The 27,704-nt window shown below is 50.0% G+C and overlaps 11 protein-coding genes across 11 annotated transcripts; 6 read left to right on the plus strand and 5 right to left on the minus strand.

The window, feature by feature from the left end:
- Nucleotides 1–271: 271 nt before the first annotated feature.
- Nucleotides 272–2,526, plus strand: NECHADRAFT_97726 (uncharacterized protein; the record flags this gene model as incomplete). The annotated part of the gene is made up of 5 exons (XM_003047143.1): nucleotides 272–298; nucleotides 457–459; nucleotides 1,035–1,144; nucleotides 1,196–1,652; nucleotides 1,705–2,526. 5 exons carry the CDS (start codon nucleotides 272–274, stop codon nucleotides 2,524–2,526), a joined length of 1,419 nt encoding a protein of 472 aa, XP_003047189.1.
- Nucleotides 2,527–3,140: 614 nt separating this feature from the next.
- On the plus strand, nucleotides 3,141–5,115 carry NECHADRAFT_54246 (uncharacterized protein; the record flags this gene model as incomplete). The annotated part of the gene is made up of 5 exons (XM_003047144.1): nucleotides 3,141–3,678; nucleotides 3,728–4,300; nucleotides 4,361–4,683; nucleotides 4,756–4,824; nucleotides 4,879–5,115. 5 exons carry the CDS (start codon nucleotides 3,141–3,143, stop codon nucleotides 5,113–5,115), a joined length of 1,740 nt encoding a protein of 579 aa, XP_003047190.1.
- A 172-nt stretch (nucleotides 5,116–5,287) lies between these two features.
- NECHADRAFT_87597 (uncharacterized protein) lies at nucleotides 5,288–6,397 on the minus strand (the record flags this gene model as incomplete). The annotated part of the gene is made up of 1 exon (XM_003047325.1): nucleotides 5,288–6,397. One exon carries the CDS (start codon nucleotides 6,395–6,397, stop codon nucleotides 5,288–5,290), a length of 1,110 nt encoding a protein of 369 aa, XP_003047371.1.
- Nucleotides 6,398–8,069: 1,672 nt separating this feature from the next.
- Nucleotides 8,070–8,562, plus strand: NECHADRAFT_87598 (uncharacterized protein; the record flags this gene model as incomplete). The annotated part of the gene is made up of 2 exons (XM_003047145.1): nucleotides 8,070–8,437; nucleotides 8,538–8,562. 2 exons carry the CDS (start codon nucleotides 8,070–8,072, stop codon nucleotides 8,560–8,562), a joined length of 393 nt encoding a protein of 130 aa, XP_003047191.1.
- A 2,856-nt stretch (nucleotides 8,563–11,418) lies between these two features.
- On the plus strand, nucleotides 11,419–11,978 carry NECHADRAFT_87599 (uncharacterized protein; the record flags this gene model as incomplete). Its single annotated transcript, XM_003047146.1, has 2 exons — nucleotides 11,419–11,609; nucleotides 11,843–11,978. 2 exons carry the CDS (start codon nucleotides 11,419–11,421, stop codon nucleotides 11,976–11,978), a joined length of 327 nt encoding a protein of 108 aa, XP_003047192.1.
- Nucleotides 11,979–12,954: 976 nt separating this feature from the next.
- NECHADRAFT_54332 (uncharacterized protein) lies at nucleotides 12,955–13,572 on the plus strand (the record flags this gene model as incomplete). The annotated part of the gene is made up of 1 exon (XM_003047147.1): nucleotides 12,955–13,572. The coding sequence occupies one exon, from the start codon at nucleotides 12,955–12,957 to the stop codon at nucleotides 13,570–13,572; it is 618 nt and encodes a 205-aa protein (XP_003047193.1).
- A 433-nt stretch (nucleotides 13,573–14,005) lies between these two features.
- NECHADRAFT_53985 (uncharacterized protein) lies at nucleotides 14,006–16,555 on the plus strand (the record flags this gene model as incomplete). Its single annotated transcript, XM_003047148.1, has 1 exon — nucleotides 14,006–16,555. The coding sequence occupies one exon, from the start codon at nucleotides 14,006–14,008 to the stop codon at nucleotides 16,553–16,555; it is 2,550 nt and encodes an 849-aa protein (XP_003047194.1).
- Nucleotides 16,556–16,911: 356 nt separating this feature from the next.
- NECHADRAFT_54313 (uncharacterized protein) lies at nucleotides 16,912–18,260 on the minus strand (the record flags this gene model as incomplete). The annotated part of the gene is made up of 5 exons (XM_003047326.1): nucleotides 16,912–17,273; nucleotides 17,331–17,461; nucleotides 17,509–17,974; nucleotides 18,029–18,065; nucleotides 18,117–18,260. The coding sequence occupies 5 exons, from the start codon at nucleotides 18,258–18,260 to the stop codon at nucleotides 16,912–16,914; spliced, it is 1,140 nt and encodes a 379-aa protein (XP_003047372.1).
- A 2,162-nt stretch (nucleotides 18,261–20,422) lies between these two features.
- Nucleotides 20,423–21,286, minus strand: NECHADRAFT_97727 (uncharacterized protein; the record flags this gene model as incomplete). The annotated part of the gene is made up of 1 exon (XM_003047327.1): nucleotides 20,423–21,286. The coding sequence occupies one exon, from the start codon at nucleotides 21,284–21,286 to the stop codon at nucleotides 20,423–20,425; it is 864 nt and encodes a 287-aa protein (XP_003047373.1).
- Nucleotides 21,287–22,126: 840 nt separating this feature from the next.
- NECHADRAFT_53922 (uncharacterized protein) lies at nucleotides 22,127–24,376 on the minus strand (the record flags this gene model as incomplete). The annotated part of the gene is made up of 7 exons (XM_003047328.1): nucleotides 22,127–22,337; nucleotides 22,401–22,955; nucleotides 23,005–23,166; nucleotides 23,214–23,899; nucleotides 23,955–24,030; nucleotides 24,086–24,149; nucleotides 24,298–24,376. 7 exons carry the CDS (start codon nucleotides 24,374–24,376, stop codon nucleotides 22,127–22,129), a joined length of 1,833 nt encoding a protein of 610 aa, XP_003047374.1.
- An 842-nt stretch (nucleotides 24,377–25,218) lies between these two features.
- Nucleotides 25,219–27,042, minus strand: NECHADRAFT_87604 (uncharacterized protein; the record flags this gene model as incomplete). Its single annotated transcript, XM_003047329.1, has 5 exons — nucleotides 25,219–25,867; nucleotides 25,916–26,620; nucleotides 26,668–26,731; nucleotides 26,805–26,808; nucleotides 26,869–27,042. The coding sequence occupies 5 exons, from the start codon at nucleotides 27,040–27,042 to the stop codon at nucleotides 25,219–25,221; spliced, it is 1,596 nt and encodes a 531-aa protein (XP_003047375.1).
- Between the last annotated feature and the right edge of the window lie 662 nt (nucleotides 27,043–27,704).

Raw genomic sequence — 27,704 nt, forward strand, 5'->3', positions numbered from 1 at the left:
TGCATTCAAATGGTGTCTGGTGACATATTAACGGGATAATGCCTGCACCGCAGTGTAACAGACCCACCCAAACGAGGGCTAAAACTACTTGTTTGCATATATGTAAGTAAGTAAGTAAGGAAATAAATACCTAGGAATTAGAGCCAATCCGCGCGCTTGGTGACACGCACTGACTATGTCCTTGATGTCTGAACCAACACCGATAGGGTGAGAACTCGGCACCCGTAATGCCATTGGTTCTCAGAAGACCTTTTAATTTGAGAAATTAAACATGAAGACCTTTACCTATATCTCAATGGTCAAGGACTTATGCTGGGTGGAACATCTCAGCCCATAACATTGCTTCTGCCCTATCAACAAGATACCTATCGAGCTACCCACCTAAGAGATGGAACCAATTAAAAGGCAATCTTCGCCGCAAACTTTAATGGTAAATCTTGCAAGACCGTGTGCTAGATAGTATGTAGATGCTTCAAATCGTTTCTCTGCAGCACTCAAGCGAACCACGCGAGGCTGACAGTCGTGTGGCTGAATGTAGCGAGCCCCCGTGATAATTCGATAATAGCACATCATCATCCACAAACAAAGCAATGACAAATAGCTTCGGAAACAACTTTGCCGGCTGGAAATATCGGATCCGATGACGGCTTATTCCCTGGGCCTGTTGTGATATCAGACCCTCTTTGCGCAATCAAATCCCCGCAAATTACCACAATAGCAACAATGTTATCTCGTTGATTACGGATCAGGACTCCGCTATGGGGGTTCGTGGGGGTCGATGTCAAGCGATTGGGGCTCTTTTGATCTTGAATTTTTTCTTCCTTTGTTTGTTTAGATCTTTAATCGTTCAAGAGCCATTGAGATGTCAATCGCCCAGCATGTTGTTCAAATCCGATACTAGAAACTCAATCACCGTTGTTACGTCTCGAAGACTCTCTATTTCGGAGGACAATACCCCGACAGCGGACCCTCAGCATGATGTTGAAAAGGCAGGCCGAGATTCCAGCGAGGGCGAATCACCGGAAGTCACCGAGTCTGAAGAAATCGATTGGGATGGCCCTGATGACCCAGACAAGCCTGTCAATTGGCCGCAGACGAAGAAATGGAGGATCACTCTGACTGTTTCCATGTTGAGCTTCATGACGTTTGTTCTCCTCGGTCTGTGCTTCTCTGCCAAGACTAATTGATCTCTCAGACCATTCGCCTCCTCGATGATGGCCCCAGCAATTGACGATGTCATGAAAGAAATGAAGACGACAAATCGAGATCTTGGCTCCTTTGCCGTGTCCATCTATCTCCTAGGCTACGCATTCGGTCCCCTGCTCATTGGCCCATGCAGCGAACTCTACGGTCGATTGGTCGTCTATCACACATGCACTGCCCTCTTCGCTGTCATGAACATTGGATGTGCAATGGCAAATAGCATGTCCATGCTCATTGCCTTTCGCTTTCTGACTGGTACTGTGGGTGCATGCGCTTTCACTGTCGGCCCCAGCACTATTGGAGACTGCTTCAAGCAAGAGGAGCGCGGGATGGCCATGGCCGTGATGAATCTACCTGTCTTGTTTGGGCCATGCATGGGACCGGCGGTCGGCGCCTATCTGTCAAGAGCAGCAGGATGGAGATGGGACTTTTGGCTCATTACCATCATGGTTAGTACTTACACTGATTTGTCCCAAGTTATGTATGCTCACCACAAAACAGGCTGGCGTTGCTTTTGGAATCAGCCTGTTGACATTGAGAGAGACATACCCCCCCGTTGTTCTCAGATGGAAAGTCAAGAAGCAACGAAAACTGGCTGGTCTTCCCGAAGTTCAACTTAATAATGAACCAAGCCAATCCCCGATTCAGTTCTTCTTCATGAACATCACGAGGCCACTCAAGATGCTCGCCCTGTCTCCCCTAATTCAGGGTCTGTCACTTCTCGCTGCTGTTGCGTATGGTGTCCTCTATCTGCTGTTCACTACCCTAACAGAAGTTTTCGAGACCCGCTACGGAATTGTCACAAACGTTGGTCTGGTTTACTTCGGACTCGGTGTTGGCCAAATTGCGGGTGTTGCCGTCTTTGGTACGGCGTCAGATACGATTGTCAAGAGAATGGCGAAGGGAGGAGAGATGAAACCTGAATATCGACTTCCTCCCATGATCCCCGGAACAGCCATGATTCCTCTGGGTTTGATCATCTATGGCTGGACGGCGCAATATTATGTACATTGGTTTGTCCCTCTGCTCGGAACCTTCTTCGTCGGAGTGGGAGTCATCACCGTCTTCATTCCTGTCGCATCGTATCTGGTCGATGCGTACCCAGCTCATGCAGCTAGTGCGACGGCTGCGACGACGGTGTTTAGAAGCATGGGCGGTGCTCTTTTACCGTTGGCAGGACCCAAGATGTATCAGAAGCTTGATCAGGGTTGGGGAAACACGTTGCTTGCTGGAATCGCGTTGGGGGTGATGCCCATGATCTGGCTGACGATGAAGTACGGAGAGAAGCTAAGAACGCATCCCAAGTATCAGATGAACCTGTAGGCAGGTCTAATTGATCATGTTGAGCCGAGTGCTGGAAGAAGCTCATGAGCTCAAAATAGGCACGAGAAACAAAGAGGAAGTGAGATGATGTTGGAAATTGCATAAGGTGGCTGTTACAGAAAGTTGATACGGGTCGAATCCGAAATACGGAGGCCTCATCCCTTAGCATCAGCCGTCTTGGCCTTTTACTCATGTTGCAGTAGGGCTGTCAGCTCGGGCCTTAACCATCCGCCCCAGAACTTGGCGACTGATACGATGTGTACGAGGGGCCAACCACATCCTCTGTGCCTAGGTCTTGGTCACTTGGCATATGTGTGTCAGCCAATAGTTGTAGCTGTAAGCTTCTGATTGTCTGGGAGCATTGCCACCACCAAATATGCCGGAAGGGCCTTAGCTATTGTTAATTTACGTCTGCCTAGATAACTATTTGTTTTCGTCCGACGGCATGATCATTTCTAGGATGGGGCACAAGAATCCGCGACATCACGATACTTGACTTCACGCAGGTCCTTTGGAAAGGTCATGACCACTCTGCCGTCTGGCTATCCCAATGCCACTCCCACAGGTTTGAAAGGAACAGCGCCAGACTTTCAGCACCCCCGGTTTCAGCCATAATGTCAGACGAAGCTCGAAAATGCCGCCATGGTAACGAAACGGCCGAGTTTTGCCAGTCCTGCAAGACAGAAAGGCGAGAGCAGCTCAAGTACAGATGGAAGATTATTCTAGGACTATTTCTACCGTTTGCTATTTCGGCCCTCGACGTCACAATTATCGCCAGCGCATTGCCGTGGATTGCCGACGACTTTGATCAACTGTCTCAGCTCAACTGGATCATCTCATCCTTCAACTTGACAGCGGCTGCTTTCATTCCTTTCTGGGGTCAAATGGCCGACATTTTCGGCCGACATGCATCTATCCAAGCTTGCATGATTATCGCCATCGTCGGTGGTGCTCTGTGTACAGGCGCTCCGACCAACGCATTTCCAATGCTTCTCTTCGGAAGAGCACTTCAAGGCATAGGCTGTGCTGGTATTAACGTAGTCGTTCGGGCTATTGTGGCCGACAAAGTATCACTACAAGAGGATGCAAAGAACTGGTCCATCTTTTCCATGGTGGCAGGCAGCTCCTACTCGGTCGGGCCTGTTATTGGAGGTACGGAGTCACAGTCTATGGAAGAAATGTGTCTGATCTGAGCGTATAGGTTACTTGACCAACACCAACTGGCGATGGTGCTTCGGAATCACGCTGCCGATCGGAGTTGCTGGCTGCATAATTACATTCATCGTTCTACGTAAGGAGCTACTTGGACCTCAACCTATCCCACAGCTCGAGGAGACGACAGAGACTGGCCGTCGAACGACCTTCAAGCAGCGTCTCAAGACAATTGACGTTGGAGGTCAAGTATTGTCTCTTTTCGGATTCGGTTTACTCATTCTCGCATTCACTTGGGCAGGGTCAACATATGCCTGGGACAGTCCGGCGATCATTGTGCCCCTGGTATTTGGAGGTCTCATTATTGGTGCATTTGTGCTGTGGCAATATTACATGACTCCAGGTCAAATACTGGAGAAGAAATTCCCACAACAACAGGCGATGATTCCGTGGGAAGTTCTCAGGAATCGGGACATTGGCTTGCTATTTTATACCTCGTTTGCTTCTGGTATGGCCATGTACTCTGTGCTCTATTTTTGCACTCTATACTTCACCATGGTTAAGCAGTTGCTTCCGAGTGAGGCAGGACGGCAGTTGTTATTCGTTGTTCCAGGGCTAGGAAGTGAGTCCAGATTCAACATCCTTGAACCCCTTACTCCACGCCAATTACTGACAGTACTAGCTGGCGTCTTCATTGCCATCCTCATGTGCAACTACTCTCCCCGTCAGACCTGGCATCCAATCATGCTCGGAGCTGTCATCGAAGCTATCGGCCTTGGTGTACTGGCATGGGCCTTGTGGAAGGAGCACGATCCAACTGTCTACGGCATGATGGTGCTGACAGGTGTCGGCATAGGCATTCGATTGATGCCAGTTCCACTCCACGGCATGGCATACTTTCCCAAGAGGATCGCAGCTGTCATCTCCCTTATGGAAGTCTCGGATCCATTCGGAGGCACACTGGGCCTAACTATTATGACAACCGTGTTGAACAACGTGGCTGGCGTGGGCGACCTTGGAGACTCGGCAGGCTACGACTTTACGGAGTCCTCTGATCTTGGCGAGCAAGAGATGGAGGACCTTCGACAGCGAGCGAAGAAAGGCATCGTGCTGGCCTTTGTTGCCATATTCCCCTTCATGGTTCTAGTGGGTTTTCCGAACAGCTGATTCGTTTCTTGGGTGTTTACTGACAACATTTAGTGTGTTATCGCCTCGGCCTTTCTTGGAAACGTCTATATCAGTACAGATGCGTCCGAGGAAGACGAACAGTCAAACGTCATATACCAGGGCGTTTTCTTTTGGTCTTGGGTCAGAAGGAAGAAGATCGACGAGAGTCCACATCTGGTCACCACGACGAGGCGAGCTACTTGGAGGGGAGAACAGGAAATGCTTCCGGGGGTAAATGCTTCACTGGACGCGGTACAGACACGCAAATAGCTAAGGAAAAGTTGCCCTGGGTCAGCCTTGGACTGTAGAGAGCCACATTTCTCTTTCGACTCATATAATATTTCCCAGGATGTCGTCGTCAATAACATGTAATAAATCTTTCATTCAATCTTGCCATCATAACAGTTTTAACGCCGCATAACGCCATAGGTCCTTATATTATCTAGTATGTTGTCGTGGAAAAGTCGTACGTCGCAGGGTCGTTAGGATCGTCATCAGCCTCCAATGGCATACCCGGCATAGTCCCCGTCTCCAGCTGGTCCTCTGTAATCCGTCTCGGTAACCAAGCTGCCGCGGCATAACACCCAATCTTCTCGAGGGGCTTTGGTTTCGGGATCCAGTGCTCCTCGCCCTCAACGAAATGAGCATTTTGGGTCTCGGCTCGCGCTTTATACTTGTTCATGATGTCCTCCGCCGTGTTTTCTATGTCCCATCGAGGTTCATAGTCCAAGATACGGAGATCTTCAATGGTCTCCACCTCCACCACGTTCTCGTACACGTCGGGCCAAAGATCAGGATCCGGCCAGAGGTACAGAGACTTTAATGACTCAAAGTAGAATAGAAGACTGATGAAATCTTCTGACCTCGCAAGATCTAAGGGGAATGATCTTCGGCGATGTCCTTGGTGAAGGAATGCGACGTGTTGGAAACTCGAGAGCATGCGGCGAAACTCAGCAAAGAGCCTGGAGTCCCGCGGGTATCTCATCGAAAGGGAACGTTCCTCCATAATCACTAAAGGATTGCCACCTGGGGAGGGATGCGGGTGTGAATTATGCACCGGCATCTTGGTGATGACGAGAACATCGCTTGCTGGGTCGCATCGAATATGGCGTGTGCCCTCGCCTTGAAGATAGCTGCCGCGATAAACCCTCACGGTCTCAGGATATCTCGAAACAACCATCGACCGAGCTTCACGACAGGACAGTCCGATATTCTTGAGATTTGCCCTCCTCTTTGGGTCTTCAGGGCCATTGGAATCATCCCGATCATAGGCAAAGTACCCGTTGATCATGCAATTCGAGATGCGACTCGGTTGTCCGTTGATGTACGTTTTGCATGGAGTATGTTGCCCGCAGAAACGGTTGTGAACGGCGATACACGAGTGATGCGTCTTATAACGCCGGTCATGGATGTTAAGGCGTATCAGACGCTCTTGGGCGGTGACGGCCAGCGCATCGTTCCAGATGCGATATCTCAGCTCCGGAGGCAGTTTTTGGAAAGGAGCGAAGGAAGCCTCGGGAGCTGATCCCGAAGACTGTTGGTTGTCGGCCATTATCTATTGGCGGGAGATAGGCTGATGATGGTGTGTGTGATGTCCTGGTGCGAGTTCGGCGCGCCCTTAGCATCGTGGCTTATCGGGTTTCGGTGACGTTGGGCGGTGAGACACGGCAGATTAATGCACCTCCCGCTTTCGGGCATAAGGAGTGTGTCAGCTGCTAATGCAACCATGAGACGAGTCTGGTGTTGGTACAGCTGTTCGTATGTTTGACATTCTGCCGATATCTGTCTCTTGGGGACGAGTGTCGTAGAGTCTGGCGGGAAAATACGCCCTTGACCCAGGGTGATGGACTTGTGATTAAGGCACAGGTAAAGAGAACCCCTTTGGACGGCCCATCATCGAGATTCACTTCAAGTAACTTGTCTTCAATTCGGTGGCAAGTTGCTATGCGCCTCTTCAGAGCCACATCCGGCCCCAAATGGAAGAACAATGCATCCGACAGAGAGTGTCAGTAACCAACCAAAGATCCAGGCATGAATACATATATGGACCTAGATCACGAGGCGAAACCTCCTCATGCCATTCTCTCTACAAGCCAGCATTCCCTCTCACATTGGATCAACTCCACGACTCATCTCAATATTTTCATTCTTTTTCAATGCGTTTTGTCGTCTAGCAGCATGGAAGTCCCCTTGTCCGAACGACCTGAGGCTGCTTCTTTCAAGTTTGTGTTGGAAGAGGCGCCATCTGACCTGTCCAATTTCTATGTAATTTGGGCACTGCAACTTTCAGGTGGTGTTCTCGGCGATAATTGCTCGTACTCAAAACGAGACGAAGAATTCACCGTTTATACGACAAAGAACCCCAAAAAGCTCAGGTCCTCTCTCCAAAAGCGTTTTGCTGCAGTTGACGTCTGTCTAAGGCCGTTGCCCGAGGCACGGGGTACAGTGACATCCAATCCTGGCTCACTCATTTCCCCTTCAACTTCCAAACCCCTCGAGAAGGAGAAGGGATGGATGTATTGTTGCCCATCCTAAGACAGCTAGCCAGAGCCTGACGGGGGTAGCTATGACGGTGTTAGACTCATCTGGCTTATCTATACGAGACTTTGTGTCTAGTCAAGACATAATAATGCTTCATCGGGGAAATTTCACTGATAGGAAGCCTTCACTTGAAACTAGACATCTTAGTATGTGAGAATAAAGGCCCCAGTGATTCAATAGGATAAAGTCGAACGGGGTGTGAATAACATCAACCTTATTCGCATGCTTAATGCAAGATTCCATCTTCCTCCTTGAAGTACGAAATTAGCTAGCACCTGTCTTTTGAGCGTGAACCTTTTAGTGACAGTGGCGATGATGCTCCAATTCCGATTCACCCGTGCCTACCTACTGCAAGAAGTCAAGAGAACCCTCTAGGGATTCCTAAACCAAGATTCACCTTAAATAACTTGGCTTCCAATCAATGGACCATCCCTGCCCTAGGAATAACTTACTACTGAGCTCTTAGGAGTGACACCCTACTCCAAGCTGGATACCAACGCGTCATCACCAAAGCGTCAGTGAGCAGCAAGTTCAAAGCTGTATGAGGATATAAAGCACGTCGTTGCCTCCTCTCTCTCGCATTCTGCACAAACAACAACACTTCCGCTCACATTACATCAACTTCTCAATACATCTCAAGACTCGCCTTTTCGACTACCGACCTGTATCCACCATCCAGCAAGATGAGCAGCAGAATCTTCGGGCCCAAAACCGTAACGTTTGAAATATCCGCGAGCGAGATTTCATGCAAATCATGCATCGAAGACTACCTAAAAACCAAGGTGTTGCAATACCGGGTCACCTATGTCAGCAAGCGCAACAGCTGGGAAATCATCACGACGGGGGATCCAGAGGAGATCAAAGCGGGTGTCCGCCCGTTCATGGCTGAGAAAGAAGCCGAGTGTCATTCTCAGCCAAAGGAAAACAGGCGCAAAAAGCGAACCAGGCGCCAGACACCGCAGGCTCAGCCACGGACAAGACGGGAAAGCTCACCTCTGCCTTCGCCTCTCCCGCCGCCGCCGCCTCCTACTCCTCAGCCACCCTCTAAGAAGTAGGTGGTTCCGATGGATAATTATCGATCTTGACATGACTGCGCCGGGCTCATGAGGTAGTCCTGGATTCATTTGGCTTATAATGGGATGTGTATCTAGTCCAGACGTCTTAGCGATCCACTAGATAGAAATTATAAGCCCGTGATATTTACTTGACATTCTGTGCATACGAACATGGAGTGTGGAATTATGGTTCTATATGAGTCCTTGAAATGGGCAGTAAGCTGCAGCAGCAAAACATAGTATTCTCCGTAGGCACCACGATTAAAGTGAAGACTCGAGAGGCCTTCTATGGTTGCTATTGTACTAATAAATATCAGAACGCTTTCTTTTTCCCTTTGTTTCACGTTGCTAACTTTTCTCTACCCGAGGGATTAGTTCGCTGCCTTCTTCACCCCCAGGGTGTGAATTAATGCCAGAATCTAGCCCGTGGGGGAAGTCGAACAGAGTTTAAGTCTGAAGCAGCCTTTTTCGATGACGCTTTAGCTGTGATTACCGAACCTACTCTAGACAGCGAGTAAAGAAAACCCTCGTTTGGTGCTCTAAAAACTGAATCACTTCGAGCAACTTGTCTTCTATTCAGGGGCAAATTACTACGTAACCTTGAGTCACAACCTGCTTCACATGGAATTGCAACACATCGACTTAGCGACAACCAGTGACCTAAAGACTCAATCATGGATGCCTATATATCACGTCAATGGCGCGTTAGGTCATGCTCTCGACAAGAAACAACGTCATCTCTTACCAAACATTAACCTCTCAACTCGACAACACATCTTGGCAGCTGATTTCTTCACCGATCAGTCCTTCCGGCTAGCAAGATGCATGCCTCAATTTTAAAGTCCAACACTACAGCTTTCATGCTCCCTTTCACCTCGGTTCCATCTGAACGGAGCCTCTCGAACACGATAAATTCTCTCCTGGGCAAGTAAAGTTGGTGCGTGGAGACTTGTGAGAGGGACCGCGAGTACATCATTTATTCAAACAGGAATCCAAAGGAGCTCAAGGCCTCCATTCTCAAGCGCCTTGCTGAGGAAGAAGCCGACTCCGCCAATTCGAAGCCTACATAACCGAAACCAAAGACCACGTCCATATCATTAGCCCACTTCCTACGTATCTTCCACCCGTCCTGAGGAGCAGAAAGTGTAGACGCATGTCTGTATTGGGAAGACTAGCTGGACACTGTTGGGTTGGCCATGGAGTCTTTAGACTCATTTAGATCATAATAGATAGCTCATAAGGCGTTTTGGACTTGCAGGGTGTATGTTATTAATTAACCAACCTTTGCTTGACTCTCTCCATGCAAAATCAGGGTGTCAAATCATGCCTGTGTCCGATCTCGTCTAATGGAGTCTGAGCGAAGACCACACCTTCAAGCCAATGCGGCATAGCATCTCACTACAATGTTTCAGCTATGACCTTACCTCGCTAGGGTACGGGGTGTCACGGTAGTGGGTTACCATGCCGTGATGTGCTGGTAAATGTGTTCAATGATATTGTGACAGATGAACCTATCGGATGCATCGTTGTGATCAACCATGTTTTCGTGCTTTCTCCAGGCAGTGAGTGAATACAGACTTTTGACTTGTTTGGATTACCAGGCTGATAGTCACTAAAGGGAACTTGCATGATTCAGAAGTTTATCTCATTTCGCAAGCCGCTACTCACGTCTTCAAGGCTACACCAGGCCACGAACTAATTCAGCGACACTATTCAAGCAATGTATCATGAGCAACGAGCATTAGTGACTAGCTGAAGACTGATCATCGATATGTATATAAGCCCCAAGCCCAACCCTCCCATCTCTTCCTTTCTTCAGGTAATAGCAACCTCTTTACACCATATCAACTTCGCAATTCCGCTTTTGACTATTTCGCAAAATGACGATCCCAACGCCTTTCAAAGTTTTCACCATCGAGACAGCCAAAGTTAAAGATCAGGCCGAACTCTTTCGGAACATACGAGGATCCGGTGGGCTCCCTGTGTGGTGTGTTACACATCTGAATGTTGATCAAACACGCCATCTTGTCTACGCCTACAAGACCTTTGAAGAGGCCAAGGATGCCATGGATGAGCATGAAAAGAAAGGGGTTACTGTTGAGCTCATTTCTCCCAAGGGTGTTGTCATGAGCCTCCCGATCAGCAAATATCCCAGCCCGGCTTAAAGTAACACATGAAATGCCGAGAAATCCACCTACTATACCTGATAGCTCAGAAACTGTCAGGGGCTACTACGTATGTAAGAGGAACAGATAATATTATTGGTCAAATTAGTTTCACATCCCTGACATCACCCTTAATAGTGAGCACCGGCAAGGGGCAAAAGGTGTAGAAGACAGTGAAGAAGTCACGCTACTATGTGGCCACGTTCAGGTTTGCGATGATGTGTGGCGGTCTTGATCTTCTCTTACTTGGTAAGTGTGCACTAGTCAATGGGTGCAAGTTGTCAAAAAAGTAGATTTGTAGAGCACAAAGTATTCACGGTTTGTGTTTATAGGCAAAGCGTAAAACCTGTATGTCAAAAATACAGTAAATGTGAGGGTTGAAAAGTGTAGTCAGGGGAAAAGAGAAATATTTAGTCCAAGTCCATGCATGCCTAAATGTATGCATAAACTACACTAGCCCCTGACTTCCGTGGGAAATATTAGATAGACTAATAATAGCAACCTATTAAGTACCGATAATCAGCTGCCTTAAGGAACCTGCCTTATTCAAGCCTCATCTTCTTCTTTGTAATGACACATCTTCACAGCTGTACCCGGCTATAAACCGATTCAGGGACAATCTTCAAGCCATCAATCGTTGCCAGCGGGTGTCAGTGACCAGAGATGATCTAGAATGAACGGATATAAAACCGCAAGACAAGACGTCTCCGTTCTTTCCTTCTACACGCAACACAACTTTCTCTGGCATCAGATTAATCATCAACTTATCGCAATACTCGACTTTTCACCAATTCTTGCTACTATCTATCAAAATGCCCGCCCCTGTCCACACAGTCTATCTCAGCACGACTGTGGTCGGAAACGACGCTCGTCTCACGAAGGCATTGGGAGATGTCTTGGGTATCGGGGCGTGGTGGAGTTTCTACGTGGTTGACAACAAATACATCATCACCTCGTACAAGGAATCTGAGGAGCTCAAGCGCTCTCTGACGGAGAAGCTCAAGTAGTTCTCCTTCAACATCCGCTCCACCCAGGAAGGAGAGGACAGGGCAAAGTCCTGTCTCCGAAGATTTGATCAAAGAATCTCAGGGTAGCTTTGGGAGTGCCCGGCTCGCTTGGTCAACAATTATGTGTAATATGGGTAGTTCATAGGTATTAGCCATGCACTAGGCAGAAACTCCAACGGGCACACATTCAATTGCTTTCTTCATCTATGCAATTAAATTGGGGATACAGTGAGTCCAAGTGTACTCCGTCGTTCACCATTGCTATGCTTCCTCAAGACAGTGAACATGAAAACCCTATTGCGAACCCATCACAGTCACTTCATGTAATGTGCTTCACTCATGGGCTCATCCCCCCTCTGCCATAATCTCTTATTCAGTTTTGACAACGGTTCCGCTACAAACGGATTCAGTGATAGTATTAACAATAAATCACTACCAATGGTATTAATGCCAACAACAGACAAGTATGGCCAGATATATAAGCCAGGTCACCGCCGGCTCTTTGCTTCTACCTAGAAAGCCCAGTAACAACACTTTCCCTCGCACAATATCAGCTTTCAATTCATCTCGACACTCGCCTTCCTTACCAATCTTTTCCACCGCCTAGCACCATGCCCGGAACGATCGAGGGGCCCCCCTACATTGTCAGGTTCAGTAACATCAAACCTGCCGATAGGGACACCTTTCACAAGGCCCTCACAGATGTTGTAGGCCCAAATCCAACCGTTTTACTTGAGCCCGGTGACGAGGTTGTCGTTTCGTCAAATTGGACAGAAACCGACCTTCGGCGTGCTATGGAGGAGAGGATAAACCTTCTCAAGGCTCTAGCAGCCGCCTCTAGGTAGTGCCAGGTCAGCAACGATGTATCTTCTCGACTGATCGGGTATTTGAGGGGATTTTTGGAAGTGCCGGATTTGTTCGGCCGAAACAGAATGTATCCAGTTGAGGTGTCTTAGTGGTCTACTGGGTAGGAATTGCAATGCATAAGGCATTCTCCTGAGTCCCCTCGTGGTTTACTCACACGAAAGGAAGCGGGTGAAATGTACAGGTAGATTGTGTAATATCTGCCGTAGATGCTCAGTTTTAGTCGAAATTATTTGCTCCTGGATTTCCAGCCATTGTCTGCTTCTGGCTTGGCCACCCGAATCGTTGACGTCAGGACTCGTACGCGTAAAAAGCGGGTTTCTCAGGCTCGGCATCAAAACCCAACTGGCAACCATCACGATTGTTCCCGTCAGCATGTTACATTTTCGACCCTCTTTCCCATCTCTTCGAACCTTTGCCAAAGTAATGACAGGCCCGAAAGATACCGCATCAATGCAGCCATCGCCGAGACAGCAAATGTCAACTTTGAGCTCTAGAGCCAACATCCAACACGAAAGCAACCCTCAACATGAACGTCACGAAAACCACAGGCCCAACACTACAACAGACGAGGGAGATCACTATGTCTTGACAATCTGGACCGATGACGCTCACCACGAGGCAATGACGGCGTTACGAAGACAGTGGTTTCCCTCACGACTGTTGAAGGTAGAGGCCCATGTCACGCTTTTTCACGCTCTACCTGGCACCAAGCTGCACCAGTTGAAGCAAGACATTGCAGAGATATCACAATACACCACAAAATTCGACATCACGGTCAAGAAAGAAGGCATATATGAGATCGGCAAGGGAGTTGGAATCAGAATCTCAGAAGGACAGAAGAAGTCGGCAAAGTTGCGATCCGAGCTGAGAGACAAATGGGAGCCTTTCCTCAGTCGACAGGATCAGCAGGAAAGATGGAGGGGGCATTACACCATCATGAACAAGGAAGATGACAAGTCAAGGGTACTCGAGTGCCTGGACGAGCTGCAGGATAGCTTTGAAGATAGTCGAGGAACGGTCAACGGGTTGAATCTTTGGAGGTATGATCGTGGGTGGTGGAGAGAGGTTGAGGCCTTTTCATTTCGCAAGTAGAAATACACGCAGTCTTATAGACGCTGTATTCTTATTTCTCTCTATAGATACGACTATTTAACGGATCTTACTCTGGTATCTTGACTCATCACGACACGCTATTACTTGAACCGGCTCAAGATATATCTCCCCTACTCTATAAAGCGTCAAACAAGCCGGGTTATCTTACCATCAATGGAACGTTCCCCTCACGCTACATCTCAGATTTGGCTGCAATCGACGCCATCAACTCCACACTCTGCGGGGCTCACTGCCATACAGCCAATCCCTCATACACGTTTATGCAGACGAAGATTCAATGGCCGCTCGGCAGTGAGGAGAGAACTGATTATCCTAGAGGTTGATGTAGAAGTGCAAATGCTACTTAAGCAGGGGGGCATCCAGGTGTGATGCGGCAGATACTTACCCCTCAAATCAAGGTAGCATCGCAAATATGCCTCAGCACGAACGCGTCCCCTCCTCTTGGACTCTGCGTCCCGTTCTACACGAGGACAATGAGACAAGTCCTTCTGTGCACCTCAAGTCTCAAGACCCAGAACTCCCGTTCAACTTTTCTTTCGAAGCTATTCTCCCCAATGTCTTTCGAACAACATACATCAGTGACAGTCACCCTCTGCCACCTCATCCTAGCATCCCAACACCCACCAAGGACTTGTCGGATACTGAGATAAACGTCCAAGCGGTGGAAGCGAGCAAGGAAGTTCGCATCGGAGAAATCAGCGCCAGAGTGGACTGGAGTGATTCATGCCCTCTCGTCAGCGTGTCTCTCGGGGGCTCAGATGAGGCCCCCCTTCACCAAGATCTGCCTCACCGAGCCTATATTGTCAATGGCGGAGGAGTAGGGCATTATTCGCGATATCATCGCGGTACTCTTCACGTCGGCCTTGGCGAAAAGGCCGCTCCCATGAATCTCTCTGGGCGGAGATTCCAACTCTCTGCCACTGACAGCTTTGGCTACGACAACTACAAGACAGACCCGCTTTACAAGAACATCCCGCTTCTCATCAATGCTACTCCTCGGGGCTGTGTTGCACTTTTCTCTACCAGTCATGCCAGAGGCGAGTACTCAATCGGATCCGAGATGGACGGCATGTGGGGTCACTACAAGGTCCTTCGTCAAGACTATGGAGGCTTGGAGGAGTACATGATTGTTGGGAAGACTCTCAAAGACATCGTCACTACATATGCAAGGCTTGCCGGGTATCCCTTGCTGGTTCCTCGCTGGGCTTTTGGATACCTTTCTGGAGGCATGAAGTATTCCATGCTTGACGACCCTCCAGCATCCGAGGCGCTTCTGGAGCTTGCAAGAAAGATGAAGGAGAACGACATCCCTTGCTCCGCTTATCAGATGTCTTCTGGATACACTGTCTCCGAGCATCCTCCTAAGACTCGAAACGTCTTCACCTGGAATCACCACCGCTTTCCGGATCCCAAGGCCTTCATCGAAGAATACCACAAACTGGGAATGAGACTCATTGCCAATGTCAAACCCTACGTTCTCGAGAACCATCCCGAGTACCAGAAGCTGAAGGATGCCGGTGCCTTGTTCACAGACCCGCATACCAACCAGAGCGCCATTGCTAGGCTATGGAGCGCCGGAGGAGGTGAAAGCGGTCTTGGTGGCCACATCGACTTTACTTCAGCGGCTGGCTTCAAGTGGTGGTACGAGGGAATCAAGAAGCTACGCGAGGAGGGCATCGACTGCATGTGGAACGATAACAATGAATATGTCATCGGCGACGATGAGTGGAGATGCGCTCTCAACGAGCCATCTCTCACTGTTCCAGAAGCCGCAAAATATCGCCCAGAAATTGGACTATGGGGTCGAAGTCTCCAGACTGAACTTCATGGCAAGTCTTCTCACGATGCCTTGGTCGACGCGGATCCAGACGCGAGGCCATTCGTTCTCACACGCAGCGCCACAGCTGGAACCATACGATACGCGTGTAGTTCCTGGAGTGGTGACAACGTCACCAGTTGGTCAAGCATGAAGGGCGCCAATGCCTTGTCTTTAAATGCAGGCATGTCTCTCATGCAATGCTATGGCCACGATATTGGGGGGTTCGAGGGACCCCAGCCATCCCCTGAACTCCTCGTCCGTTGGGTTCAACAGGGCATCTACTCACCTCGCTTCGCCATCAACTGTTTCAAAACTGGCAACGACAACCAAGTCGGCGACGTCATTGAACCTTGGATGTATCCCGAGATCACGCACCTGGTTCGGAAGACTATCAAGCGCCGCTATGCCTTGATGCCGTATCTGTACTCTCTCATGTTGGAAAGTCATCAGCATGCAATCCCGCCACAGCGCTGGACTGGTTGGGGCTATGAAGCCGATCCAGAGGTTTGGACTGAGAAGATTATGGATGGCGAGACGCAGTATTGGCTCGGTGATTCTCTTCTGATCGGTGGTGTCTTTGAACCCGGTGCTTCCAAAGCACAAGTATACCTCCCCAAGGCCTCTGCTAACGACGGCGGATTCATCAACCTCAACGCCCCTTATCAACACCTTTCAGTCGGCCAGTGGGTTACATTGGATGCCGAGTGGCATGGTGCCGGAATCCCTGTCCTCGCAAAAGTCGGCTCAGCTATCCAGATTGGAAAAGACGTCCAAGTCCTATCACCAGGTGAAACGACGAACCCTGCCCAACTACCGCTAGACGACTACCGAGCCGTCGAGATCTTTCCACCAAAGGATGGCCTTGGGGATAAGTGGTACGACAACGCGTGGTATGAGGACGATGGCGTCTCGGCTATGGCGAAGAACAGGATATCCAAGTATGAGCTTTCTTATGCGGCTGACAACGCAGAGGTCAAGGTCAAGTTTGTCAGGCATGAGGAGTCTGGTTTCAAGGCGCCTTGGAAGATGTTACATGTGATTCTGCCTCCTGGGGATGGTCGAGTGGTGCGATGTGTTGATGGGACTGTCGCGAAGGAGTTGAAAAGGGATGAACAAGGCCGGCGGCATTTTCAGATTGGCTAGGCTTGATGGCTTTTAAGAAGAAGTAGTAAACGAAGTAGGAGGAAATGATACAACCACCTTTGAAAAGCAAGTCACTGAGTCAACATCATACGCAACTATCTAAAGACACGGCACGCGCTCTCTTTAAGCAGATAGGCCGCGCCGTGCTGGGGGTGGCAAGGATACTACGAGAAATACTACAGCTACTATGTAAAGTCAATTACTCACCTGTGAGCCCTGAAATACCTCCTCCCCTATTACGCCTAGTGTATTTGGGAACGATCTGCCTGAATCTGACAGTTAATAAAAAGTCAATAATTAAAAAGTCACTGATTAGAAAAAACGTAGTATCCGAGACGGCTCTCGCAACCATCCTTTTATCGTTTCATCGCATATGTATGTTCCTCCACCACCACCATGTCGCTTCGGACATAGATGCCCGCATCGCCGTGGTCTCGGGATAGACGGGAGCCCTGCATCTGACTTGTTATCACGGTCTGGATGCCCTCCTTGTTATCGACCGTCTCGAAATCTGACGTGCCTGCAAGCCCTTGCTCTGGGTCTGCGAGGTTGTGTGTGGAACTCGACTCGTCAATCTCTTTTTCTTTGTTTGTTCTGTTGAGGGTTGTGAGGCGGATGGCGTGTGTGGATCGGCTGATGGGATGGCTGCTGCCGGTAGAGCTGAGGAAGGACGAGGGTAGAATACGGCGGAAGATGGGTCGGAGTAAAGGAAAGCAACCTAAGACGCGAAGTTTAGCATGGTTCATGGGTGAAGTATTAGCTCGGGGCTAGTTACCGGAGACGATGGCGATATTAATCTCGACGCAGCCCCAGATGTCGTTAAGGGCCATATCTCGCGGCATTTGTGTCGTGTTTGTGTCGTATCGGATCGATTCAATGATAACAAACATGGAAGCAAGGCAGACACTTCATTCGTTAGGGTCTCGTTCCTCAACATGATACAAGAGACTCACATGAAACCAAGAAGGAAGAGAGCTGTAATGGCAAACTTCTGCCCCAGTCGAAGACGCAGCTTGAAGACCTCGATAACGGGAAGAGCCAAGATGACGATATCCATCACGAAATGAGTCAGACAAGTGCCAAAGAAGAACTGCGTGTCGTTGATATTGCAGGTGGCACCCTCGATGGAATGGTCCCAGTATGCTTGCACCGGGACGCAGTGGAAGATGACCATGAAAGTACGGAGGACAAGCCAGATGCCTGTGATTCCAAGCATGATCTGGATAGGGATTCGGATGGCGGATTGTTTAAAGATGCGCCAGTAGAAAAGAAGAATCGACAGCTTAGACAGGCCGATGGCGTAGCTATAGCTGAGCGAGACGAGGAACTGCATGAATCTTGAGTGAAGAAGAATGTCTTCCCTCTTCTCCTCGCTCAGCCATGGCTCAAGTGTTTGTCCCATGTACCACTTAACCGTCCCTAAGAACCATTAGCATTTAAGTGCGCCCACTCCTTACGAGAGAGAGGCCTTACATGTTATCAAGACGACGCAGTAGAAGCAGCAAAACACCTAGAGTCCATTAGCCTCTGTCAATACAAAACAAGTGACGACGCAACTCACAAAGGCTCCCACGCAAAGGTAGTCATCCCACCACCAATGGATCTTTGTCATGCGTCGTGCAAACACTCTTGCAATCAGCGCAAAAAAGGCAGCGACCCATGTGATGCTGACAGCCAGATAAGTGTTGAGTTGGTATCCAGCCATGGCGACGACAAAGACGACCCCGTAAGGTTGGTGCTCATGAAACTTGACGTGACATAGAAAACGGTGATCGCAATGAACTCCTTCGAGGCACGGCGCTTTCTCTGGATGACGGGGATGATCTGCATTTGAACGCAGGGACAACGTCGACCACCAACCCCTGGGCAAAACCTGTCAGTCGTCTTCACCCCCAGCTTGGTGCATCCGTGGGGGAGGGTCTAGAAGGCCCCTTTCACTGATACAATGCGCCATTTGCTAAAAATCCGGGGAACAAGCCTACGCAGTAGCTGATGGAGGCTCCCAGGGCCCCTCGTTGAGGGCATCATTGGTTGATGCTGGGGATTCGAGAACGTCGACTGACTCGCTGATCGCTCTGAGGTAGTCTATTGGCCAAGGGCATTAAATCACGGGCTAACGTCTGTTTCGCTTGGGGGCCAGCTAAGCCCTGTGTAGAAGGTATCCGGCGTCCCCGTCCGATAACAGAAGAGGGTCCCCCAAGGCAAGGTCCAAGTGTCTTTTTTATTAAGCGGACGTTCCCCGTTATCAGGTTTTGTTTTAAGACATGATCTTCCGGAGATAAAGATTAAGCTGAAATCTTCAAGAGAGATAATGACAGAGAGACAGTTCGGTCCGAAAAACTCCCCACAGGGCAGAGGTTAGCGTAGCCTCTCGACCCCTCCATACAGTCATATTGAGGCTGCCGCCATACGCGTCCGTCGTCCTTAGCCTTGGACAATCAGATTGTCGATAAACGCCTCGAAGCCTCAAACGCCAAATATCCTGATTTTGGGGGCGGCGGTTAGGGGTGGTAATTAGGAGCCGGTCTTGTTCTCGAAGCCGACGGGAGCGTTCATGTTCTCGGCCCAGGACAGCAGGTACCGGCTTGCGGATCATGCAGTGTGGTGCAGCATCTCAGCTGAAAAGGTGGCGCGAGGACCAGGGGCTCGAGTGGATGCCGTGAATCTCGGGTGGCGATCCGTAGCGTTCGTCTGACGAGGCAAGCCACCGCGGAACGACGTTTCGATATTTCCTGGACCACTGATAATCGAAATGAAGGCTTTGAATCCTGGCGTTCTTCCACAGGCGAGACCAGGGGGGCATCATCAGCCAACACCCGAGTGCCTGGTTCGAGGATCCTTCCGGGTACCTGATGTGCAAATCCGGACCAACAGATAACCATGCTATTGTTGGCCCTACCCTGGCGTGATGAGGCGTTGACGGACTTGCGTTGACCTGCCCGATCGAGCAAGCCATTACATACTAGAACCTCAGATGGCATCCCATTACGAGGTCTTCAGACATTTCTTTTACAAATCGTTTCCTTCTAGCTGTGTATCCCCCAGATTCTAACCGTCAAACCCCAGATTCTGGGGCCCCATACCATCATGAGTGGACTCTAACCCACCAGAAAAGAAAAACTGCTCCATCACGAATCTCTGCAGTGCCCATCTGGATCGTCGGGCTTCAAAGTTGACAGCTGGGGCTCTGCAACGTCAAAGGCCATCAATCGGCTGACAGCCAAAGCCCTGACATGATTAGAGGCCCTAATCCTTGTCTAGAAAGGACCGAGTTCTCCAAATGTCACCACTTTTTTCCTCAACCCCTGGTCGGCTAGCAACGCCTTTTTCTTAGCCTCAGCCCAAAGCTTTCAAGTGTTGGTTCACGACTGCTTCCTTCAGCGGCCGCTTCCGATCACAATTCCTTCATTCCTTCCAGTCAATGAACATGAGACGAACCAGTCCGATCGATCGTTACACGTGTTAGTTCCATCCTACGACGAGTCCCTCCGCTATCTACGTCGGAGCCGCGCTTTCTTATTAGCGATCTCTTGCTCTGCGGAATACGTCCGGATTTTCGAGCTGGGTCAGGGGTCGCATGCATGAATTCGATAGAGCTGATGAGGTATTTACAGCCGAGGCTTGCCTGAGTCGTTGGCACATGAAGCACGCCATGCTCGTTACTCTCAAACTCGGTCATTTTCTGATTGCCTTCTAGACTCATTCTTAGTAGATCATTGCGGCTGCGGCGGCTGTGTCAAAGATAAGGACCTTCTTCTTTTGAATCAGCCTCATTCATGACCTGCATGACTATCGACACGCCGTTTCTAAGCCACCAGTTACCGCGCCCTTTACCTCGTCAGGGGATTTTGTCCCGCTTGGCGCAGGTCATTCTCTCCATCTGATGCTCCAATCTCCCTTGGCAAAGCTCGCTTCCACGACCTTTCCCGCCATAACAGCTTCACAGAGTCTTCTCTCTTCACCGACGAGGAACCCAAAGACAACGCCTCTTCGTGCCGCGCACTTTGTCATTTCCTTTTGCTTTGCTTTTTTCTGGCCTTCTTTTCGTTTCTCGGCCATGACATTTGTCTCTTGGATCCTCTCTGCGCGCCCTTTTTCGCCACCAACGCTCCCATTGACCTCGGACACCGACTGTGGTGGTCGAATACGTGTTCCGCTTCGGACTGCCAGACGTGCGAGTACATGACCGTCGATGCTCATGTCTTCGGCGAGATTTCCTTCAAGGTCCATGTCTTCTCCAAAAGATGCCACCTCTAAACGTCCTGGTGGTAGAGCGGTTGGTGTATCCGCCGTTACGTCTTCGCTCTCAGGCTCAGACTCTTCCATCGATAATTGATGAGTCCCGAAAACATGGTCCTCGACGGCGCTGCAAGGTACCAAAATTCGATCATCGCCTTTGCCCTGTTTGCCTTTCTTCTTCGATCGAACTGCCCCTTGTCCTTTGGTCATTCCTCTCACTTCCGCTTGGACACTGTCCTCCGCGGACAGAAACTGCACAAACGCCGTCTCGAGTTCACGGTCTAGTTTCCCTGGCTTGTTCGTCCTGCACCGACTCGAACAGTACTTGACAGGCGTGTCGTTGGCCTTGGCCTTGGCCGTTGTCCGTCGGTTGCTAATCACCCTCCCGCATGAGTGGCAGTATGGCGTCGCCTCGCCGCCGGGAAGTAGGTAGTAGGGTGCAGGCGTCGCTTGGGTCTTGGAAGGCCTGCTCCAGCTGTCCATCCAGCTCATCTTGGTTGATAAAAGATGCGACCAGTGATACAGTAGTGTTTGCGTAGAGAAAGGCTGTGAGACTCGAATGCGCTGTGAGATAAGGTGCGACACCTGAGTCGGATCTTTCTTTGTAAGCGTCCACTAAACATGTTGGGGTCCAGAAGAGAGGATTCACTGGAAAGGTTGTCCCACGTCGATAGTCATGATGCAGGAATGTGGATTCCAAAGTGATGATGTCATTGTCGTCATTGAGATACAGTAGAGACATCTGGTTCAAGGACTACCTAGACCAGGCCACAACCAATAATCCGCAGGTGAGTTGGTAAATTGAAGCCGCAACTCTCTCTTAAAGCGGCCTTCAAAGAACCTCTAGGGGTTTGTTTGTGCGCTAGACTACGGTGTTCCGGCACTCAATGCAAGCGGCGGCCATTGTCCCACGACTAACACGACGATATCGAAACATTATCTTTTTTAGCTTAGTATCAGCATTTCCAGAATAGCCCAGGAAGTTTCTCTGCGGCGCTATGAGTATTTCTAGAATCGTGAGCTCAATCACAGATTCTTCTAGGGTAGGCACAGAACGAATGATTACAGTCCGTTAATGAAAAGGACCCCCTTAACCAGTTGGCCTCTTGACTCGATTCGATCAGTGTCACTTCGGATCCCAGAGCTCATACACTCCAGCGATGAGACAAATTAGAAGGAATACAATAAGGCTAATTTACAATCACTTGTCCCTCCTCCTCCAGACATGGAACGTGTGCTTCATGAGTCCGAACTCTGAACAGTATCAACCCTCGCTAACCATGCTAGTATATGCTCTCCATAGTGTTAGCAGGGTTATAAAAACATCAAGAGTTAACATGATTCCTTGATATACCCATCCGCTTTCTCAATCAGCCCTAAACTTCGCTCAACGCTCGGCGAATCTGCTCCGAAAAAAATGCTACGCCAGTGGTGGAACAGCTGCTGGAGATGATCGCCCACACGAGTGACGCGATGGCTGATGAGATCCTTCAAAGCAGGCACCTGACAAGCAGCGAGAAGTATGAGCATTGCACCCGACATACTAGCTTGATCAGTATTCACTGTTCTAACATGGGGAGAGAGGTGGCGATTAGAAGGCACTTACGACAGTGAACATATCCAGGTGTCAATCATGACTGTCTGTGAAAAGCCTCGCAGGTTGAGTGCATGTAGCAAGCAGGCATCCAAACACGCCTTAGAATTGGACAAAGCCTCCGGGATAGCGAGACCACTGTCATTCGCACCCACGTGGCTATCACTCAGCATCCACATCAAATACGGTCGGTAGATGACTCCTCTGCATGTCAAGTAACGCTGTCGAAGAAACCCCCCAGCTTCAGTGGCAGTCTCCTCCGTATCGATGCTGAAGTAAAAGGATGCTGGTAATACGTCGCGCCAATCGTCTAGTTGACGTTGGAGCTCCGCTACAATCCTTGGAAATCGAGATTGGTCGAATGCGGCACCCGAGTCTCGTGCGTACAATAGCTGATGTACTCGGTTGAGCAGACGCCTCATGCTGATACAAGCGAGAAAATAGAGCGACGATTCCTCTTCTTCTTTGTCTGAGGTGTGTGTGTGGTAGACACTGGGAAGCTGGACAGAAGATTCGACCCTGGCAATTCCAGAAGGTGGGCAAGCTGATAACTCGGCCATATAGTCGCTGCGTATAGTGTTAGTCAAGGCCTGCATTCCTGTTGTCTCGGTAGTACCTTTCAAGGATATAACAAGACCAGAATATTCTTCTAATCCGCTCTTCATTCTCAACGTCTGGTTTATCTGAGGGATATGACAAGAGAAGCATGCATCTCGTTGCCGTGGCGCTCAGATACTCCCAAGCTTGAAGAGGCCGAACGAGCGAGGCAAAGTAGAGACTGTAAAAGATCAGTCTCGAGCTAAAGGTTCATGGAATTCAACTCACGCAGCAAAGAATAGACATTGCGTCGTCTCCGAGTCAACCTGAAGATGGGCGACGTGTATCTTCTTCAAAGCTAGTTGAAAGTATACGTCGCCCATCTTCCGCTTTCGAAGTCTCCTTTCTTTCTCTGCATCTTCAGACTCGGTAACAAATCGTAGGCCAGCGACGGACTGGCTTGCACATCCCAACGCTAGCGTCAGCAAGCAGAGACAGCAGTGGACGGTGTCCTCGGCTGGCACCCCATTCTCCATTGTCGATCTTATCGCCTGCAGCTGACTCTGTGACATTGTAGGATACCAAAAGTTCACATTGTGCTCGAATGAGTCGAGCATTGAGTCGATAGCATCGGCATCAACATATGGATATATCGGGTTCGATGTCACCACCCACGGAGTGCGAGACTGCTCAAGGTGGAATATCGACATTCCGTCGCTCCGTAGTTGTGGAAAGACGTCAAAGTGTGGCCATTGCAGGACAGACTCTGTTGTAGAAGTGTGCATCGAATCCAAGACGGCGTTCTCAAAGTTGTTGCCATCCTCACGGTAGTCCTGACTTGTAGGCGTATGGATGGCAAAGCTCCTCCGTCTCAAGCTTGCATCTGGTGTTGAGCCACAGAAAGAATTGGTGCGACGATCATGCGGCGAAGCTTGAGACTGGGGCTGACTGGCAACTTGAGGACTGATCGACGACTAGGAGCAACGTGGGTCAGAGGATGCACGCGCTGACAACAGGAGCTCGACTCACGATATTAGACTTGAGCTCGTGGAGGGATCTCTCCACTCGAAGAACGCTCTCCAGGATTACATCGGTCTTGCTTCTCCTAAGGTGCCATTATTACTACACAGCGACATGAACGGTATCTATCCAATGCTTACGAGTTGGCCTCAGACCCATATGCGCAGTCTTGATTCGCAGCGGCACACGTGGCACAAGGATGGCCTCCATCGCATCTATCAACCGGGTCAGAGATACGTTGATAACGGGAGTCTCGGATGGAGGGTTGGGATCAGGGACCTTGTTTTACGGGTCCGACACCCATCACACTGTGTCGCATCAGCTCGGCACATGGACACTACAAACCTCAAACATACCGCATGCGAAGTCCGAAGCCTCTTCCTTGCAGGCCAGTTGCCAGAGTCGTTCAATCCGTCGTCAACTTGCTCCATCGCGTCAAACAAGAAATCCGCTTTCGCTCCGCCACGGGCCGAATGAGAAAACGCGGGGGAGCAACGCGCATAATAACAGGAAAGGTCATGTGAAGGACGTGAGTGGATCGACAATGAGGAGAAGACCGGGGATGCTCGGACCGGCGTCAATTGAGCGTCGAGATTGGAGCGGCAGTGAAAACGACCCCAGCTTCGTTACCCCAGTCTGTAGCGGGAGAGGCGATTGGTTGCTCGGCTTCGTATTTCCTCTGAGCCGAGGGAGTTGACAAAGTTTGACGGTCATGCGACGGAGGGGAATTTCGTTTCTGTTTCCTGTGTCGTGAGAGGGCATTCGTGAGGTGCTAGACGAGCAGAAATGACTTGTGTTGGTAGTAACTGGTAGCTAACACATGAGTGAGTGGTCTCATGTTGGGCGGCCACTCAGTCATTGTCCCCCCTGTGCTACTGTCCACATTTGCAGCCGCCTTCTACTCCATAATTTTCTCAAGTTTTACATGGTTCTTACGCGTCCCGTGAAGACACATGGTAGTTGCTTGAGTCAAGTAATGCCATTGCAGAATACTCCCTTCCGTCCAAATCTTCATCTGAACCGCAACCAAGTCGCAGCTCGCATACGCCATTCACTGAACAATGGCAATGAGAATTGAACGAGAGAATTGAGCCCTTGTAAACTCGATTGAGTTGAGGTTTACTCGTTCACGTTGGAACAATTGCAGGTTTGTTACTTTTAATCATGCTTCAGACTTCATATTGACAATCAACAACTCAGCTACCTATGCCAACCCTCCGCATTACTCTCAGCCCTACAAGTTGCCACTCAATCAGCTCTACCAGGTAGTTGTCTAAGCCTCCAGCTTGCCATCTCCAGTAAGATTGAGCGTATTCATGACAGTCGTAGCATCCCTCTTCTCCAAACTCTTGTGGACAGGGTTCGGCGCCTCAAACACCTCAGACAACTCCTCCAGAGTACGATCCTTGGTCTCGGGGAACAAGAAGTAGATGAAAACAGCCTCAAAGAGATCCCAGAACACAAAGACCAGGTAGAAGTAGTACTTGATGTGCTGGAAAGCAGGACCGCTGCTGTACTGGATGACCGCCGAAGCGAGGGAGCTGGCAAAGTTGCCAATGGCAGTTCCCTTGGCGCGGATGTCGGTGGACAAGCACTCGGCAATGTAGGCAGACTGAAGGGGCGTCCAACCGAAGGAGAAGACGATGCCAAAGATGAAGATCATGGCGACGGTTCCGTTGGCGGCGTTCTTGTTATCGGGCTCGTCAAGAGAGAGCTTGCTGGTGCCCGTGATGATGGCGAAGCAGCATGAGCAAAAGACGATCGAGTACAGCAGGAGAGGGCGTCGTCCAATGACGTCTGTAAGTCGGGCTCCGAGAATGGCGCCAAAGAAGCAAAGAACTGGGTTGATTCCGTTCAGAGCCAGAACCTTGTGCTGCTGGTGGATGCCGGCGTTCTTAAGCATGACGGGCATATAATACGAGCTGATACCAAGTCAGTGCGTTTTCTTTCAAGGCCAGAGGAGTACTCACCTCAAGCTGTTTCCGCTGATCTGACCAAAGACTGCCATACCGAGAACACAGATGAGTCTGCGTCGCGCACTATGCGTCTTCCAGAGTCCACTGTAGTCCCACCACTTCTTGTCGGTCGCTTCGGCCGAAATCTGCGACATCATCTCCTTCATTTGAAGCTGAACCATGGGGTGGTTCTCATCTCCCTCGCCGTGATAGGCAGCAAGCACCTGGATAGCCTCATTGTGCTTATCCTGAGCCATGAGCCAGCGAGGCGACTCGGGCAAGAAAAAGACGCCAATAACAACAATGCCAGAGGTGATCATCTGGCACCAGATGGGAATGCGCCAGGCCGCGTTGGTGTCGATGTAGCTGCATCCGTAAACGACCCAACTGGCGATGATGCTGCCGATGTACCAAGTACAGTTGTACAGGCCCGTCAAGGTGCCTCGCCACTTGGGATGAGCCATCTCACTGACGTAGCAGGGAGCAGAGACACAGCAGAAGCTGACGCCAAAGCCCAGAACGAACCGTCCACCGAGGAACTGGCCACGGCCTGACGAAGTCGCCTGCACGATTGTGCCGATAATGACGACGGCAGCACCTGTAAACATGCCCCAGCGTCTACCAAAGTAGTCGTTCACAGGGCCTGTAAAGAAGACGGCAGCGACAGAGCCGATGTTGTACATAGCAAAGATGATGCCGGTGGTTGAGCCCTCCATAGACCTACGCCGCATTAGCCAGGCGCTTACACCATTGATGGGCTCACTTACATTCCGAAGTAATTCTGATAAGACACCATTCCGTTCAGACCACCCATGAGCGATCCATCATAGCCTATGGGAAACACGTTAGAATGCCAATTCCTAGCTTGAGGGGTTTCTGGTTGTGGTGTCGCGAATTGACATACCATTCTATTCAAGCAGAAATGTTAGCTACTCAATGTCTACCATTAATTCAGTCTTTCAACGTACCAGACATCCGCAGAGATAGGCACAGCCAAGAACCAAGTAAAGCCGGAGCATGCGAGGTGTCCACGGCGAAAGGTCCTGGTTCTCAACATCATGGGCAAGCTGAGCAACCACGTCAATATCGTGGATGTCATCCCCATGCTCCACCTTGGTCTTTTCAAGAGATTTAGAAGCCATTGTTTGCAAAAGGCATGCAGAGGAGTTGAAGAAGAGACTTGGTGACAGCGTCGCACTCGATCTCGTCGACTCTTTTTATATATGTTGAACAAGACTCTCCTGCCCCCCCAATTCCATGGAAGCGGAACCTTGGCCCCAGACGGCCTAGACTGCCCGCCCAACGTCGTCCCCGGATTTGCGCGTGCCCTGAAGGGTGTTCTGACTTTGTCTGGTTTAGTTCAGCAGGGCCGAATCGGCGACACCTCCTGATCATTAGGCTATTATTCCCTGCGACCCTCCGATACAGGGGGCATCCTGGGCCGGCTCCGGTACCCCCGGGGCGAAACCTGGGGTAACGGGAGAGGACCAAACTTTAAACGGCTGACGGCAATGAGCAGTCGGATGAACTGAGGTTTCCCGTGATCTAACTTCCGGGATAATCAAGCCACAATCGGCTCTTCAAGTCACGAGTGTGCCGTCCTCTCGTGGTAAAGGTGGTGGTGCTCCATCCGGCTCCGGTATCCCCGAGTGCCAAACCTGGGGTAGCACTCGCCAACGTGATTGGCTCGCGTGTGTGTCGGAGTCGGTGAGGGGATGGAAAAGATCATCAAAGTCAAGCCATGTTGTCATGCGGGCCGGTGGAGTTTACTCTTCCTCCTCAGCCAGTCCCGGTCACCTGTTGA

The sequence above is a fragment of the Fusarium vanettenii genome (assembly GCF_000151355.1).
Source record: "Fusarium vanettenii 77-13-4 chromosome 12 genomic scaffold NECHAsca_15_chr12_5_0, whole genome shotgun sequence".
In the NCBI taxonomy this organism is placed as follows: Eukaryota; Fungi; Ascomycota; class Sordariomycetes; order Hypocreales; family Nectriaceae; genus Fusarium; species Fusarium vanettenii.